This window comes from Melanerpes formicivorus, unplaced genomic scaffold (genome assembly GCF_026170545.1).
Source record: "Melanerpes formicivorus ecotype bairdi unplaced genomic scaffold, bMelFor1.0.p_v2 SCAF_116, whole genome shotgun sequence".
NCBI lineage: Eukaryota > Metazoa > Chordata > Aves > Piciformes > Picidae > Melanerpes > Melanerpes formicivorus.
In genome coordinates, this window is record NW_027142468.1 from 1225953 (window position 1) to 1243208 (window position 17256).

The 17256-nt window shown below is 58.1% G+C and overlaps 2 protein-coding genes across 4 annotated transcripts in view; one reads left to right on the plus strand and one right to left on the minus strand.

Annotated features, from left to right (window-relative positions):
* The window catches only part of MMP24 (matrix metallopeptidase 24), a 72064-nt gene extending 68148 nt beyond the window's left edge, over positions 1–3916 (plus strand). For all 3 annotated transcript variants that reach the window (XM_068167372.1, XM_068167374.1, XM_068167373.1), the window contains one exon: positions 2384–3916. In XM_068167372.1, the coding sequence (XP_068023473.1) occupies positions 2384–2721 (338 nt within the window). In that variant the 3' untranslated portion in view covers positions 2722–3916. The remainder of the gene's footprint in view (positions 1–2383) is intronic.
* Positions 3917–7382: 3466 nt separating this feature from the next.
* Positions 7383–16765, minus strand: EIF6 (eukaryotic translation initiation factor 6). Its single transcript, XM_068167382.1, has 6 exons — positions 16412–16765; positions 16241–16326; positions 13756–13931; positions 11381–11557; positions 9538–9719; positions 7383–8636 (listed from the first exon to the last, which is right to left on the minus strand). The coding sequence occupies exons 1-6, from the start codon at positions 16516–16518 to the stop codon at positions 8627–8629; spliced, it is 738 nt and encodes a 245-aa protein (XP_068023483.1). The 5' UTR covers positions 16519–16765; the 3' UTR covers positions 7383–8626.
* Between the last annotated feature and the right edge of the window lie 491 nt (positions 16766–17256).

A 17256-nucleotide genomic window follows, 5' to 3' on the forward strand; every position in this document is an offset into this window, starting at 1 on the left:
TCCTGGGGTCAGAGGGACACCTCTGAGCCCCAGCAGTCCTGGGGTCAGAGGGACACCTGTGGGCCCCAGCAGTCCTGGGGTCAGAGGGACACCTGTGAGCCCCAGCAGCCCTGGGGTCAGAGGGACACCTGTGAGCCCCAGCAGTCCTGGGGTCAGAGGGACACCTGTGGGCCCCAGCAGTCCTGGGGTCAGAGGGACACCTGTGGGCCCCAGCAGCCCTGGGGTCAGAGGGACACCTGTGGGCCCCAGCAGCCCTGGGGTCAGAGGGACACCTGTGAGCCCCAGCAGCCCTGGGGTCAGAGGGACACCTGAGCCCCAGCAGTCTTGGGGTCAGAGGGACACCTGTGGGCCCCAGCAGTCCTGGGGTCAGAGGGACACCTGTGAGCCCCAGCAGCCCTGGGGTCAGAGGGACACCTGTGGGCCCCAGCAGTCCTGGGGTCAGAGGGACACCTGAGCCCCAGCAGTCCTGGGGTCAGAGGGATACCTGTGAGCCCCAGCAGTCCTGGGGTCAGAGGGACACCTGTGAGCCCCAGCAGCCCTGGGGTCAGAGGGATACCTGTGAGCCCCAGCAGCCCTGGGGTCAGAGGGATACCTGTGAGCCCCAGCAGCCCTGGGGTCAGAGGGACACCTGTGAGCCCCAGCAGTCCTGGGGTCAGAGGGACACCTGTGGGCCCCAGCAGTCCTGGGGTCAGAGGGATACCTGTGAGCCCCAGCAGTCCTGGGGTCAGAGGGACACCTGTGAGCCCCAGCAGTCTAGAGATCCTTCCTAACCCCTACCCCAGCCCATGCCCCTCCTCAGCTGCTAAACCACACTTTTGTGATGCCAGCTTTGGGGGACAGGGACCTCTGCTGGGTTTACTGCCACAGCAGCCCCTACCCAAGGTTTCCTGGGCCCTGACTCTGAGGATACCATACTTCTACTTCCCATGTAGCTCCTTACCTGGAGCTAGCCCAATCACTCCAATCTGCCTGAGGTCCTTTGCAGTTAGGCCCACTCTGAGTAGGGGGTTGGGCCTCCAGAGGCCCCTTCCAACGTGGTTCTTTCTCTGATTTCTTCCTCTTGTTTGAGTGGGAGAAAGAACCAACAGGGAGAGCTTGCTGCTTAAACTCAAGGCTGCAGGGCTGGGCTAGGCTGGAGATCTGCAGTGAGAGCCAGCCAAGCTGGAGGACAGATGCAGGAGGCTCCAAGCTTTCACCACTGCTCCCTTCTCCTTTTCTCCTTCTGAAAAGGACTCATCTGGGGAGCTGAGAGGTGCTTAGAGAACACTCAGCATAAATCATCAGCCTTTTCTATAGCAGCAGGACTCGTTCAGCCTCTGCTGGCTCAGGCTGGGTGGAGAGAAACCTTCAGCATTCCTCCAAGCACCACTGCAGCTGCCTCTCTGCAGATTGTTAGCTGGCTGCTGATGCTGAGCTGCCATGCACAGATGTGGCAGTGGAAAACCCCTGCCTGCAGACCACTTCTAAAGTTAGTTGTGGCATTTTTGTTCACACCTTGTCCTGGCCAAGGGGACTGATGTTCTGTGGGGACAGTTGCACCCACGGGCCAAGGCTCTGGTGTCTCCTTTAAATCCTAGCTCCAAAACCACCTTCAGTTCTCAGCAGTTTTTGAGATGCCATGGGTGAATGTGTTGCCTTGGCTCAGGCAGCTACCACTCCCAGCCTAGAGAGCCTGTGCAGAGGCACAGCCTCAGAGCTTAGCGAGCTGGAAATGTGCTCATGTGGCCAAGAGGGCCAAGAGCATCCTGGGCTGGGTTAGAAGGGCTGTGGTGAGGAGGTTGAGAAAGTTCTCCTGCCCCTCTGCTCTGCCCTGCTGAGGCCACAGCTGGAATCTTGTGTCCAGCTCTGGGCCCTCAGCTCAGGAAGGACCTCAGGGAACTGCTTGAAAGAGTCTAGCACAGAGCCACAAAGATGCTGCAGGCAGTGGAAGATCTTCCTCAGGAGGAGAGCCTGAGGGAGCTGAGGGCTCTGGAGCCTGGAGAGGAGCAGCCTGAGGGTGAGCTCCTGGCTGGGGCTAAAGCTGTGCAGGGTGATGCCCAGAGGCTGGAGCCAGGCTCTGCTGGGGGATGCCCAATGCCAGCCCAAGGGGCAGTGGGGGAAGCTGAGGCAGAGGAAGTGCCATGGGCACAGGAGGAAGAAGTTTTTCCCTGTGAGGGTGAGAGAGGCCTGGAGCAGGCTGCCCAGGGGGGCTGTGGAGTCTCCCTCTCTGGAAAGATTCCAACTCCCCCCTGGCTGTGTTCCTGTGTGCCCTGCCCTGGGTGCTCTGCTCTGGCAGGGGGGGCTTGGGCTGGGTGAGCTCTGGAGCTCCCTCCCAGCCCCTGGCACTCTGTGATTCTCCTGGGGAAACGGTGTGGTGAGAACCGCTCCCTGTTTTCTCTTGCAGTTTATACCTACTTTTACAAAGGGAAGGAGTATTGGAAGTTTGACAACCAGAGGCTGAGTGTGGAGCCAGGCTACCCCAGGTCAATCCTCAAAGACTGGATGGGCTGCAACCAGAAGGATGTGGAGCGGAGCAAAGACAGACGCCTGCCCCACGACGACGTGGACATTATGGTGACAATAAACGATGTGCCTAGCACTGTAAATGCAATTGCAGTTGTGATCCCCTGCATTTTGTCTCTCTGTATCCTTGTCCTGGTGTACACAATCTTCCAGTTCAAAAACAAAGAGGTGCAGCAAAATGTTGTGTACTACAAAAGACCTGTCCAGGAGTGGGTATGACACAGCCCTCTGCGCAGCTCAGCTCGGTCGTCTGATGAGGACTGTGGACACCGAAAACAGAAACCAAGAGAGAAAACCCACAAAGCATTCAAAAGCCTACCAAACAGAACTACTTCAGTGACCTGCAAGGTTTGGACAGCCTGGGACTGAAATCAGCAGGAAAAACTGGGGGTGTGGGGGGGGGGAAAAAAAACCCCAACCCACTCCACAGGCAGTCTTGCAGCGTGGAGCCTCTGTTCTTCTTACTGCCTGAGTCGCGTCAGCCTCGGTGTGCCACCCTCCACAGGCTCACTCTGCAAACATCAGAGTCTTCAGGACAAGTTCCCACTGACCTGGGAGGCTTCTCTCAGTTCCCTGCACCAGTGCTCCCAGTCAAACCCAGCATTCTCCAGTGTAGCTAAGCCACCTCTGAGCAGAACCATGTTTTTTAAACAGCTGTCTCGTGAGAAGCGAATTAAGGTCATGAAATCTAGGAGCAGGAACAATTCAGTGTCGTAGGCAGAAGACATTCTGATGCTGAGCCACTCTAAAAGGTCTTCTTAGTTTATTACACAATCCAGGGAATTACCTGAGTACAATTTTCCAATACCTGCTGGTCAGATGTTTTGTACATTGATAACTTAAGTCGAGGCTGCCACTCGGTACAGTGCATGAGGAACCACGGAGCACTCGGAAGAGTGCGGAGCAGAAGCTCGAGGAGCACCAAACCAGACACCATCAATGTCACCTGGCAACATCAAACCCTAGAACTGGGACAATGTCAAGACAAAGTTATTTGGGGCTGAAAGAAAAAAAAAACCAAACCCCAAACCCCAACCCAACCCAAAAGCCACTCAATGGGAAGTGTTTGGTCTGGGAGCCATTCGTGAAAGGAATCTTTGTGGTAGGATGTTGGTTCCCATCAGCAAGAGCCGGTGGAGCTCCCAATAGACTGACAACTGTGTGTAGATGTAGACTGCACTCTGCCCCTGTTAAGCAGCTGGGAACAGATGAGTTGTTGTTCTGTGGCATGTGTAACTAGGTTGTGGAATTTGTGTGGGGGGGCTCCAGGAGAGTGGAAGCGTTTGGAGTGAGGTCACCACTCCGTTCTCGCTGACGGAGTCGAGACGCAAGTAAGGGTTAGGCCTGTTTCTAAACCCCCAAATCCAGTCCCTCTAGATGTTACAGACATTGTATGCCTTTGAAATGGGTTTATTCTGGGGGGGTGGGGGGAGGGGGTTGGTTTGGTTTCTTTTCCTCTTTGGTTTTGTTTTGCTCACTTCTTCCCAGGCAAATGTTTGCCAGGGAGGAAAGGAAGCATGCCACACTCCAGGACGAGCTCACCGCTAGCCACAGCTGGCAGCCCCCGGCGGCTCAAGGCCTAGGTAAAGATCTCAACTTCTGGCTAGTAGCTTTTCACTTCCTCCAGCAGTACCTTCTGCTTCTCCAGCTGGGGGTGGGTTGGGGTCTCGTGCTCTAAGCACACCCTCAGTCCGTTTTGTTGCTGCTGGTGCTGTTGGCCGAGGGCGGAGGGAGAGCTTCTGGCGCCGCAGCGAAGCCCAGCCCCGCGCCAAGCGCCACCCCTGTGAGTACCTGAGCTGCTCTGCACGCTGGGGGCAAGGAGCAGGGGATCAGCCTAAGCCCTCTGCCTGTAACTGGATTGCACTCAGTGCACTGCACAGAATGTCCACGTAGTATAGAGAGAAAAACCCAAACCAGTAACAGCTTCATAATCTCAGCTAGGGGGAGAAAAACCCCAAAGCTATGAGGAGAGTGCTGCGAACAATTCCTGATTCCAGCCACCAGGAGTGAGGAGACAGAAAGCTTGGTAAGCAGCCTGCATTGCTCTCCAGCAGTGCTCTGGGGAAGCAGGAGAGACATATAGGTACTTCCAGCAGAGCCCACTGAGGACTGCACTGCCTGCTCTCCAAACTCTCTTCTCTTTTTGCTGCTCCTTCCCAACTCGATTGCCACAACCAAGCTGTCTCTGGCGGTTCACAAACACAAACCCAAGCAAAGAAGGGGTAGGGGAACACAAGGGAGAAGTTGGTAGATGCCAGACTTGGAAGTCTAGTGGATTTAAATAACTTTAATAGATCAAGTACACGTGATGGAGGTCTCCTGATGGGTGAAGGAGTGCAAAGGACCAAATGAAATTGGAGCTCACTGATTAGACCTCCCCCTGCCCCCGTGCTAGCTCTGTGCTGCCCTCTCTTCTAGGACTGTGACAGCCCAAACCTTGGAGCAACTTCCAACAGCCATCATTATAAAATGAAATTTACAACCTTGACAGCTGTCTGCTTTTCCTTGTGGGTTTTGGTTGCTTTCCTCCTCCCCCAGAGGTAGCTTTTCAGCCTGGTCCAAGCCCTGTGGTGAGTAACGAGCTGCACCGGCAGCGCTGGGCCTGAGCCTGGAGCAAGCTGAGCTCTCCTCAGCTGACCTCATCCTGCCTTGCAGAGCCAGGCAGCCATTGCAGCAAGGCAAGCTGCCTGCCCTGGACTGCCAAAACCCAGCCTTCCTCACACAACTCTCGCTTCAGAGAACTGGAGAAACAGCCTGGTGGCCTTTCAACGGCTTCCTAACTGGCTCCCTGTGCAGCTGTTACCTATTTGAGCTTCCCAGGGGTGTGGAGAGCTTCCTGAAGGTGTTGAAGGGGCTGAGAAGCAGCTGTCTGCAGTTAGCAGTCCTGGCAGCCAGGGAAGGTAGAGTCACAGAGTGCTCTGGGTTGGAAGGGAGCTCCAAAGCTCATCCAGTCCAAGCCCCTGCCCCCAGCAGGGACATCCTCCCCTGGAGCAGGCTGCCCAGAGCCCTCTCCAGCCTCACCTGGAATAGCTCCAGGCAGGGAGCCTCAACCACCTCCCTGGGCAGCCTGCTGCAGTGTTCCAGCAGCCTCCTGGGGCAGAACTTGTTCCTCACATCCAGTCTAAATCTGCTCTAATTTCAAACCATTGTGCCTCAGCCTGTCCCTGCAGGCCTGTGCAAAGTCTCTCTGCAGCCTTTGGTAAGCCCCCTTCAGGCACTAAGAGCTGCCCTAAGCTCTCTCCAGAGCTGTCTCTTCTCCAGGCTGAAGAACCCCAACTCCCTCAGCAGAGCTGCTCCAACCCCCTGAGCATTTTCATGGCCTCCTCTGGAGCCTCTCCAGCAGCTCCAGGTCCTCCTTGTGCTGGGGGCCTCAGAGCTGGAGGCAGTGCTGCAGGTGGGGGCTGAGCAGAGCAGAGCAGAGAGGCAGAATCCCCTCCCTGTGCTGCTGCTCTCCCTGCTCTGGCTGCAGCTCAGCACTCAGCTGGCTCTGGGCTGCCAGGGACCACTGCTGGCTGCTGGGCACTTTGTCACCACCTGACAGCCCCAAGGCCTTCTCCTCAGCAGTGCTCAGAGCAGTCCCACACCTGAGCTTTTGGCTGGGACCCTCTAGCACACTACAGAACCAGTCCCTGATCAGCAGAGTCTGGACTCAGCCCTTGGCAGCACAGCCACAGAATCTCCATGGGAGCATGGCCAGGTTCCAGCTCCTGCCCAGACCTGCAGCACCAGGCCATCTTGCCACCACAGGGAGCAGGGGACAGCAATGCTTAGCCAACACTAAGCCCATAAGACAGAGGCTCCTCTAGGTGTGCCTCTGGTGTGGTGCACAGCAGCCTGGAGGACAGCCAGAGGCACTGGCCTTGAGCAGAGCAGGCCCCCTCCAGCAAGCAGCCACTGCACTCAGCAGCCTGCTTTGGGGTTGTCTTCAGGGGGGGTTTGGAGGCTGCTTCCAGGGATTTTTGACAAATAGAACAGGAATAGAACAGAGAACAGAACAGAACAGAACAGAACAGAACAGAACAGAACAGAACAGAACAGAATAGAATAGAATAGAATAGAATAGAATAGAATAGAATAGAATAGAATAGAATAGAATAGAATAGAATAGAATAGAATAGAAGAATTGGAATAGGAATAGGAATAGGAATAGGAATAGGAATAGAATTAACCAGATTGGAAAAGATCTTTGAGAGCATCCAGTCCAACCTCTCCCCCAGCACCATCTGATCAACTCAACCCTGGCACCAAGGGCCTCAGCCAGGATCTTCCTAAACACCTCCAGGGATGGGGACTCCACCACCTCCCTGGGCAGCACATCCCCAGGGCCAATCTCTTGCTGGGAAGAACTTTCTCCTCCCCTCCAGCCTAAACCTCCCCTGGCACAGCTTGAGACTGTGTCCTCTTGTTCTGTTGCCTGGCAGAAGAGCCCAACCCCCACCTGGCTCCAACCTCCCTTCAGGGATTTGGAGAGAGCAATGAGGTCTCCCCTGAGCCTCCTCTTCCCCAGGCTAAGCAGTTTTTCCAGGCCAGTTGGACATGTGGTGGGCTGCACAACCACTACAGTCAGACCTGAGGTCAGGCTGCACTGGTGAGGAGCTGTTCCTCAGGTATAATTAGCCACTAAACCCCGTGGGGCTCTCCCATCCCTCACCAGGAGGCCTCTGGTTTGTAAAGAGCTTCTGTGAAGGATTCTGACAGCAGGTTTTGGACGCTGTGGCAGCCAGAGCCACACACTCCAGGACTCCTCATGAGTTCCCAGGTGCAAGACTCTACCCCCAAGAAGCTCTGAGTGGTTACAGGCAGGGGAGCTGCCTGGCCATGGCAGCCCCTGGCTCAGTGGCTACAGCCAGACATGATGGCAGGACTCCTGGCACCAGAGCTTCTATGGCAATCTTTATTCAGCAGTTGGAGGAGCAGAATGGACCAGAACTTAAAAAACCCTTCCCCACAAATCCAGGCAGAGGAATAAACATGAGAATGCACCAAGGGGGAAGCCCCAGGGCTGGAAAACCCCCAAAAGCTCTGCCCACACTGCTGCCAGGGCAGCACCCTCAGGAGAGCCCAGCTGGGGCATGCAGCTGCATGGTAGCAGGAACAGGGAAGCAGGAAAGCAACTGGAAGGAGGGCTGAGTGAGCAACTGCCCTCCTGCTGCCTGAAAGCAGCAGCCACAGCTCCTCTGAGTCACCATCACCCCCTGCCAAGGGCAGAGCTCCCACCTGGCAAGCCTGCAAACCTCCACCACCCCTGCTCAGAACCCTGTCCCTTGAGCTTGGCTTCTGAGGTGTCTCAGGATGAAGTGGTGTAAATCTCTCTTGGTTTGCTAAGCTTCCCAGCAAGGGTGGAACAAACTTCAGCCCACTGGCACCAGCATGCTGCTCTCCTGAGCTCTGCCCTGCAGGTAGCTCAGGAGCAGGACACAGGCCATGAGGCACTGCAGGCCTCTGTTCCAGAGGCAGGAGCACAACACTGCAGCTCTTAAAAGCCCCTGGACTGACTTTGATTTGCCCCAGCTGGAATCAGAGCTCAGCACTTCAGCCTCAGCAGCCCTGAGGGAACAGCTGCAAGCCAGGAGAGCAGCTGATGGCTTCTGAATTGCCTGGGGGCAAATAAAACCACTCTTAAGTTTTGGTGCTGCACATGCAAGGGGCTCCTGCCTGCCTCCAGCAGGAGCAAAGCCCTTCAGGAGGAGGGTGGAGAGAAAGGGCAGTGCTCTGTGTGTGTGTGTGTGTGTGCTGGAGCACAACACTGAGACATGATTTAAGGCAAAATCCTCTCCAGGAAACAATTTCCCAAGAGCCCCCAGAATAAATACTGTGAGTAACCTGAGGGGCTGAGCCAGCATCACCAAATGGGAGAAAGCCTTTGAAGTGAAGAGCCAGGAAGTGTCCCAGGGAAAGAGAGGGAGGGAGAGAGAGGGAGAGCATTCCTCATTTGTAACTAATGGGTATTATTTGTCAGGTTTTGCAGTAAGATTGCAGAACACTACAGGAAGTTGGGTCTGGAGCCTCTTCCTGGGGCCTGGGCCTGCAGAAGCAGCATCAGGAGATTTAGATGTCTGTAGTCCAAAGTGCAGCTGAAACTCCACTCCTGGGAGGACTCGTGGAAAGCAGGGAGCAGCACTGCTCAGGTCAAGCTGGAGAGACAAAAGACAAAGGAGATTTAGCAGGTGAGTGCCAGGGAGTGCAGGAAGCATTGCAAAGCATCTGAATGAGGCTGGGGAGAAAAGGCCTTGGGGGTGCTGGGGGAGGAGAAGCTCAGCAGGAGTCAGCAGGGAGCACTTGCAGCCCAGAGAGCCAAGCAGAGCCTGGGCTGCAGCAAGAGAAGTGTGGCCAGCAGGGCCAGGGAGGGGATTCTGCCCCTCTGCTCCACTCTGCTGAGACCACAGCTGCAGCTCTAGGGCCAGCTCTGCAGCCTCTGTGCCAGGAAGGCTCTGGAGGGGCTGGAAGGTGTCCAGAGCAGGGCCAGGAGGAGGAGCAGAGGGCTGGAGCTGCTCTGCTCTGGAGCCAGCCTGAGAGAGTTGGGGTTGTGCAGGCTGGAGAGGAGAAGGCTCCCAGGAGACCTTCTGGTGGCCTTCCAGGATCTGCAGGGGGCTGCAAGAGAGCTGGGGAGGGACTTTGGAGGGGGTCAGGGAGGGATAGGGGTCTGGGAGACCTATGAGGGGGGCAGGAATCAGGCCTGGGACAGAAAGCCAGCAATGGGCACTGGCAGCCCAGAAGGCCAAGGGCAGCTCAAGCTCAAGCTGCTCTTGGCCTTCTGGGCTGCCAGTGCCCATTGCCAGAGGTGGAGGGAGAGGATCCAGAGGTGGCAGCCTCCTGCCTGGAGGTGTTTGCAGCCAGGCTGGAGGTGGCTGTGAGCAACCTGCTGTGGTGTGAGGAGTCCCTGCCCATGGCAGGGGGTTGGGACTGGCTGAGCCTTCAGCTCCCTTCCAGCCCTGGCAGCTGTGTGGCTCCCTGGGCGGTGCAAGCAGCCGGGCCCTGGGGGGAGGAGCTGCAGCGCCTGCAGCACAGCCAGGGCCAGAGCCCAGCCCTCCTTACCTGTCGATCAGGGAGTCCCTCATGTGGGTGGCGATGGCGCTGGGCTGGGCCTCGTTGAGGCGGAAGATGCTCTCGATGAGGGAGAGCTCGGTGCTGGTGGTGTCCAGGCCGCAGAAGGCGCTCCAGTCGTTCACCACCATCCCTGCCGCCACCACCTCGCTCCCGCGGTTCACCGTCCCGGCCTGCCGGAGCGCCGCCGTCAGCCACCGCCTGCCCCGGCACACGGCCGCGCCAGGGGAGGGCCAGGCTGGGGGGGGGGAGAGAGCTCTTCCCAGGGAGCCCATTGGGATGGGCTGCCCAGGGGGGTGCTGCCAGCAGGAGCAGGAAGCTCATCCTGCCCTGTGCTCAGCACTGCTCAGCCCACACCTGCAGTCCTGTGCCCAGCTCTGGGCTCCTCAGGTCAGGAAAGAGGTTGAGCTGCTGGAAGGTGTCCAGAGAAGGGCAACAAAGCTGGGGAGGGGTCTGGGGCACAGCCCTGTGAGGAGAGGCTGAGGGAGCTGGGGTTGCTTAGCCTGGAGAAGAGGAGGCTCAGGGGAGACCTTCTTGCTCTCTGCAACTCCCTGCAGGGTGGTTGGAGCCAGGTGGGGGTTGGGCTCTTCTCCCAGGCAACCAGCACCAGAACAAGAGGACACAGTCTCAAGCTGTGCCAGGGGAGGTTTAGGCTGGAGGTGAAGAGAAAGTTCTTCCCAGCAAGAGAGATTGGCCCTGGGGATGTGCTGCCCAGGGAGGTGGTGGAGTCCCCATCCCTGGAGGTGTTCAGGAGGGGATTGGATGTGGCACTTGGAGCCAGGGTTTGGTTGTCAGGAGGTGTTAGGGATTAGGTACTAGGTTGGACTTGATGATCTCTGAGGTCTTTTCCAACCTGGTTGACTCTGATTCTGTGACACTCCTAAAAGATAGGCAGTGGGCACTGGGCCATGAACTGCAACCCAGGAGGTTCTACCTCAGCATGAGAGAAACTTCTTTGGTGTGAGGCTGCTGGAGTCCTGGAGCAGGCTGCCCAGAGAGGCTGTGGAGTCTCCTCCTCTGGAGACTTTCCAGCCCCACCTGGCTGTGTTCCTGTGTGACCTGCCCTGGGGGACCCTGCTTTGCAAGGGGGTTGGACTTGATGATCCCCAGAGGTCCCTTCCCACCCCTACCACTCTGTGATTCCATGGTTCTGCCACCAAGTTGTGAAGTCTTCAGACAAAAAGACTAATGGACAGCCTTGAATGTCTGGGGGGAGAAGCCTCTGCCATTCAGTGACATCAGATCTAGCAAGTGGGGAGCTAAAGGCACAGCAGCTGTGGAAGTCTCAGATAGAAGTGACCAGACACAGGATTTCATCAGGTTTCTTTCAACACTGCCTTTGGCCAAACCACAGGATCACAGCTCACAGGATGTCAGGGGCTGGAAGGGTCCTCAGGAGATCATCCAGCCCAAGCCCCTGCCAGAGCAGGAGCAGAGAATCCAGCACAGGGCACACAGGAACACATCCAGACAGGGCTGGGAAGGCTCCAGAGCAGGAGACTCCACAAGCTCTCTGGGCAGCCTGCTCCAGGCCTCTGGGAGCTTCAGAGTCAAGAAGCTCCTCCTCATATTGAGGTGGAACCTCCTGTGCTGCAGTTTATATCCATTGCCCCTTGTCCTATCCCAAAGCCATCTTTCAGAGGCAAGACTCAGAACTCAGACTCAGAATTCTCAGTCAGGGCATTATGTCTCCTGAGTCTTGCCCCATTCAAGCACCTGGAACAGCTGTGCAGAGGAAGCAGCCTCTAGGAGCTCAGGAGATGCTGAAACATCTGAACTGAGAGCTGTGCTGGAAGGGAATGGCAGGAGGGAACAGAACCCCCCCAGGCCTTACCACAAGTGGGACCTGGAGCAGCGAGGAGAGCTCATCCTGATCATCAATGGAAGTCTTGGGGTGCACAATTCCTCCCTGGTTGCTAAAAACACAGTAACTTCCCACCAGCACCTGGTCTGCCACTGTTTGCCTGAAAACCTCCACCTTCAGCACATCTGCCAAGATCTCTTCTGTCTCCTGCAAAGAGAGAGAGAGAACAAAAGTCTTCAGCAAGGAGCTGCTGCAGAAATGGAAGTGAAGCTCTTCCTGCAGCTGGGATCCTGCCCACACCTTCACAACCCATTGCCACTTCATCATGACCCAAGGCTCAGCCTCCAAGGCTGTTCAGAGAGCAGCTCTCCAAGACAAAGGAACAGCAACCTTGCTCTGCCTCCTCTGCACTTCAGCTTTCAGGGAAGAACATTCCATCTCTCTTCACTCCTCTCTAACCATCCACACCATGTCTACAGCTTGGGGACAAAGCAGAGACTGAAGAGGAGTTGGGGCAGGACCCCAGCAGTACTCAGAAGCTACTGCTGAGCTGCCTTGGGCTGCTGGGGTCCTGCCTCAACTCTTCTCCATGCTCTCTTTATCACCCCCCCCAAACTCTCTTCCATTCATTCAGTTTTCCACATGCAAACTCCAGCAGGCAATGTACTTGGGCAAGGATTTTCCCCCACCCTGGGTGAATTTCTATACCCAAAGCTTGCTCCCCTGGATGTTTTTCTTGTGCTGGAGCAGCCTTCTATCTCACTGCAGCTAAAAGTGAAGGCAAACCAGCTGGTTCCAGAAGGTGTGACAAAGTCTCCAGCTGTGCCAGGGGAGTTTCAGGCTGGAGGGGAGGAGAAAGTTCTTCCCAGAAAGAGGAACTGGCCCTTGGGATGTGCTGCCCAGGGAGGTGGTGGAGTCCCCATCCCTGGAGGTGTTCAAGAAAGGCTTGGATGTGGCACTTGGAGCCATGGTTTAGCTGTCAGGAGGTGTTGGGTGACAGGTTGGACTTGATGATCCCTGAGGTCTTTTCCACCCTTACTGATTCTATGATTCTATGACAGAGCATTCAAAGGACAGCAGGGATAAGGCTTTGGGGTTTGTGAGGTGCTGAGGATGTGCACCTGCCAACAGACTTCCACAGCTCACTCCCTCCTTGCTGCAGGGACCATGCTGAGCAAAAGGGCAAGGACCACATCCACAAACAAAGGTAAGAATAACAAACAAAAACTGAACTGACTCCAAGAGAGAAGTCCAAAATCCAGCTCTGAGACTTCCCTCTTGAGAAGAAAGGAGAGGTGAGGCAGCACAGCTCCCAGCTGCCATCAGCATGAGCTGCTGACTAACCCTTGCACACACAGACAAATCAGTGCTTGCTGCTTGCCTCTGTGAGAGCTTACTGCTTTGACCAGACAGCTCCAGCTGTGTCTGCACCACCTTGCAGAACAACCCTGCAGCCCCAGCTCCCCAGAGGAGGTTTGCTCCTCCAGAGCAGGGTTAGCAGGATCTCATTTCCCACCTTCAGTCACACACAGGAGCATCCTTGAGCCAGCCTACTCTTCCCATGGCTGCTTGCCACTTGTTTTCCTCATTCTATTGCACCACCAGATCCCTCCCAGCCATGAGCTCCCATTTCATAGAAGCACAGAACTGCCAGGGCTGGAAGGGAGCTCAAGGCTCAGCCAGTCCCAACCCCCTGCCATGGGCAGGGACACCTCACACCACAGCAGGTTGCTCACAGCCACCTCCAGCCTGGCTGCAAACACCTCCAGGCAGGAGGCTTCCACCACCTCCCTGGGCAGCCTGTGCCAGGCTCTCGCCACCCTCCTGGGCAACAACTTCTTCCTCACAGCCAAGCTCAATCTCCCCACTTCTAGTGCTGCTCCATCCCCCCCAGTCCTATCCCTCCCTGACACCCCAGAGCAGAGGGGCAGGATACTCTCCCTCCACCTCTGCCAATGGGCACTGGCAGCCCAGAAGGCCAAGGGCAGCTCAAGCTGCCCTTGGCCTTCTGGGCTGCCAGTGCCCATTGCTGGCTTTCTGTCCCAGGCCTGATTCCTGCCCCCCTCAGAGCTCTCCCAGACCCCTATCCCTCCCTGACCCCCTCCAAAGTCCCTCCCCAGCTCTCTTGCAGCCCCCTGCAGATCCTGGAAGGCCACCAGAAGGTCTCCTGGGAGCCTTCTCCTCTCCAGCCTGCACAACCCCAACTCTCTCAGGCTGGCTCCAGAGCAGAGCAGCTCCAGCCCTCTGCTCCTCCTCCTGGCCCTGCTCTGGACACCTTCCAGCCCCTCCAGAGCCTTCCTGGCAGAGAGGCTGCAGAGCTGTGCTGCAGGTGAATCCCTGCTGTAGGCTGGCAGTCCTTTGCCATGCAGCCAGGCTGGGTCTGCAGGAGCTGTGGCAGCACACACCCTGTCCAGGTCGGGATGGACCAGCGCCACGTAGTCGTTGCAGGTGACGACGTTGCCCAGGGCCGAGAGCCGCTCCTCCACCCGCTGGATCCGCACCGAGTCCGGCAGGCTGTTGCGGATGTGCTGCAGCTCCTGGTCCGTGGTGCTGCTTGGCACTAACAGGCCATGCCTGTTCCCTGAAACAGCAAACACAAAGAGTGTTTCCTGGGCCACCCTTGCTTTCCTGAGGGGCACAAAGCCGCTCGGGTCGCCCCGGCCCTCCCCCGTGCCTCCCGAGCCCAGAAGCGGAGAGGAGGAGCAGCACCCTGGGCAAACCAGCACGGCAGCAGGGTGAAGGCAAAGCCAGAGCCAGGGCAGAAATGGCACTGCCTTGGAGCACCTCTTGTCTTCAGCAGCACTGAAGGGAGCCTGAGGCTCTCAAAGAGACACTTTTACTAGAGGAAACGACCTCCAGTTCAGGAGGGGACTGGACGTGGCGCTTGGCGCCATGGTCAGGAGGTCTTGGGTGAAGAGGCTGAATCTGATCTAGTGTGGGGTGTCCCTGCCCATGGCAGGGGGGTTGGAACTAGCTGATCCTTGTGGTCCCTTCCAACCCTGACTGATCCTATGACACAATGATTTGATGATCTTTGAGGTCTTTTCCAACCTTGCTGATTCGGTAAGCTGTGCCAGGGAAGGTTTAGCTTGGAGATGAGCAACAATGTCTTTGCTGCAAGAGTGGTCAGGTACTGGCACAGGCTGCCCAGGGAGGAGGTGGAGTCCCCAGCCCCAAAAGCTGCATGGATGTGGTGCTGAGGGGTGTGGGTTGGTGGCACTGGCACAGGCTGCCCAGGGAGGAGGTGGAGTCCCCAGCCCCAAAAGCTGCATGGATGTGGTGCTGAGGGGTGTGGGTTGGTGGCACTGGCACAGGCTGCCCAGGGAGGAGGTGGAGTCCCCAGCCCCAAAAGCTGCATGGATGTGGTGCTGAGGGGTGTGGGTTGGTGGCACTGGCACAGGCTGCCCAGGGAGGTGGTGGAGTCCCCAGCCCCAAAAGCTGCATGGATGTGGTGCTGAGGGGTGTGGGTTGGTGGCATTTTGAGCTCTGGGTGAGTGCTTGGAGTGGATGAGCTCAAAGGCCTCTTCCAGCCTCAACAGCTGAGTGATTCTATGACTCAGGACATCCCCTAGGGACAGCAATTGCCACACAGAACACACAGATGGAACTTGTTAGGGCAAAGCAGTGAGATGGGAGGGGCACTCTTCACAGGAACAAAACTCTGTCTGCCTGGACAGGGTCTCACCAGCCAGAGGCAGAAGAAAGCCTTTGTGTGGACCTACACAGAAGGGTAGGGGTCAGAAGGGACCTCTGAAGAGCTCCAATTCCCCTGGCAGAGCACCCAAAGAAGATGACACAGGAAAACATCCATGGGGCCCTTAAGAGCCTCCAGAGCAGGAGACTCCACCAGCTCTCTGGGCAGCCTGCTCCAGGGCTCTGCCACCCTCCCAGTGAAGAATTCCCTCCTCATCTTTAGATGGAACTTCCTATGTTCAAGTTTATGCCCATAACCACTTGTCCTGTCCCTGGGGACCACTGACAAGAGCCTGGCCCCAGCTCCCTGCCCCCCACCCCTTAGGTATTTGTAAGCATTAATGAGCTCCCTCTCAGCCTCCTCTTCTCCAGGCTGAACAGCCCCAGCTCCCAGCCTCTCCTCATCTCATAGAATCAATAAGGTTGGAAAAGACCACAAAGACCATCGAGTCCAACCTGTCACCCAACACCTCCTGACAATTAAACCATGGCTCCAAGTGCCACATCCAAGCCCCTCTTGAACACCTCCAGGGATGGGGCCTCCACCACCTCCCTGGGCAGCACATCCCAATGGCCAATTCCTCTTGCTGGGAAGAACTTTCTCCTCCCCTCCAGCCTAAACTTCCCCTGGTGCTGCTTGAGACTGTGTCCTCTTGTTCTGGTGCTGGGTGCCTGGGAGAAGAGACCAACCCCCACCTGGCTACAACCTCCCTGCAGAGAGCAGTAAAGTCTCCCCTGAGCCTCCTCTTCTCCAGGCTAAACCCCCCCAGCTCCCTCAGCCTCTCCTCATATGATTCCGTTGTTACTGCTTCCACCCTCTCTGGACTCTGGACTCTGATCCTCCAGGGCTAACACAGAGTCACTAAGAAAACGGGAACGTCTCCCCGTTTATCACAAACACAACTGGTTGTAGCTCACCTTTAAGCCCCGAGAGGCAAACGCTCTCCACCACCCCAGCTCTTGCTTGCGGGTTTAGTTTTCCCGTTCCCGCAGCCCTTCCTGCACTTGAAACACTAAAATAAAAGCCAAGAGGAGGAGGGGCGCTTCCCGCTGGACCCGCCGCTGCTAAAGCCCCAGAAGGCACCAAGCGAGAGGCGGCGGGCCCCCTGCTTCCCCGGGCCCCCCTCCAGGGCTCTGCTCACCCTAGGGCCCCGGCCCAGCTGCCGCTGCGGGGCGAGGGGCCGCACCGACACCTACCCACACACATTCTGCCGATGATGCGGCAGCCGGCGATGGAGGCGTGCACCACCGGGATGGTCCCGAAGAGCTCACCCTCGAAGACGCTGCAAAGGAGAAAGCGCCGTTAGGGAACCGCCGCGGGGCTGGCGGGGGCCGGGCGGGGCCGGGCGGGCCGCGGGGCTGCCTCACCTGTAGAAGTTCTCGGAGCCGCCGATGGCCACCAGGCAGTAGGCGTTGGTCAGCTTGGCGAAGCAGCCCAGCTCGTTGTTGTTCTCGAAGCTGGCGCGGACAGCCATGGCCGGGCCGGACAGGAGGGCCGGGCCGGACACGGGGGCCGAGCCGGACACGGGGGCCGAGCCGGACACGGGGGCCGAGCCGGACACGGGGGCCGAGGGGCGGCGGGGGCCGAGCAGCAGCGGGACCAGGCGGCGGCGGGGGCCGAGCAGCAGCGGGACCAGGCGGCGGCGGGGGCCGAGCAGCAGCGGGACCAGGCGGCGGCGGGGGCCGAGCAGCAGCGGGGCCGAGCAGCAGCGGGGCCGGGCCGGACACGGGGGCCGAGCAGCAGCGCCGCCGGCACGCGCACGAGGCACGGCCGCTTCCGCTTCCGGCGGCGCGCGGGGGGCGCACGCAGAGCCCCGCCGCGAGGGGAGGGGAGGGGAGAGCGCCCCCCACCGGCCGGGAGGCGCAGAGGCCCCGGGCACTCCCGCCCTGAGGAGGAGGGCAGCGCGCCCCCGCGGGGCTGTCCCTGTGCCTGGGGCTGTCCCCGTTCCCAGCCCCGTGAAGCTCACCCTGTCCCACCCTGAGGAGGAGGGCGGATCCGCTGGGGGACTGTCCCTGTCCCACCCTGAGGAGGAGGGCAGGGGACCCGTGGGTCTGTCGCTGTCCCTGTCCCCGTGGGACTGTCCCTGACCTTGTTCATGTCCCTGTCCCCGTTCCCACCCCCGTGAAGCTCACCCTGTCCCACCCTACGGAGGAGGGCAGGGCCCCCGGGGGCTGTCCCTGTCCCCGTCCCAAACCCCGTGGGGCTGTCGCTG

What these genes read in the sequence shown, in the direction of transcription:
- EIF6 (XM_068167382.1), bottom strand. Translation starts at nt 16,518, where the DNA reads ATGGCTGTCCGCGCCAGCTTCGAGAACAACAACGAGCTGGGCTGCTTC. An exon ending in CATCGGCAGAATGTGTGTGG is followed by an intron (nt 13,932 to 16,240) that starts GTAGGTGTCGGT and finishes TTGCTGTTTCAG; the next exon opens with GGAACAGGCATGGCCTGTTA. An exon ending in TCCATCCCGACCTGGACAGG is followed by an intron (nt 11,558 to 13,755) that starts GTGTGTGCTGCC and finishes CTCTCTTTGCAG; the next exon opens with GAGACAGAAGAGATCTTGGC.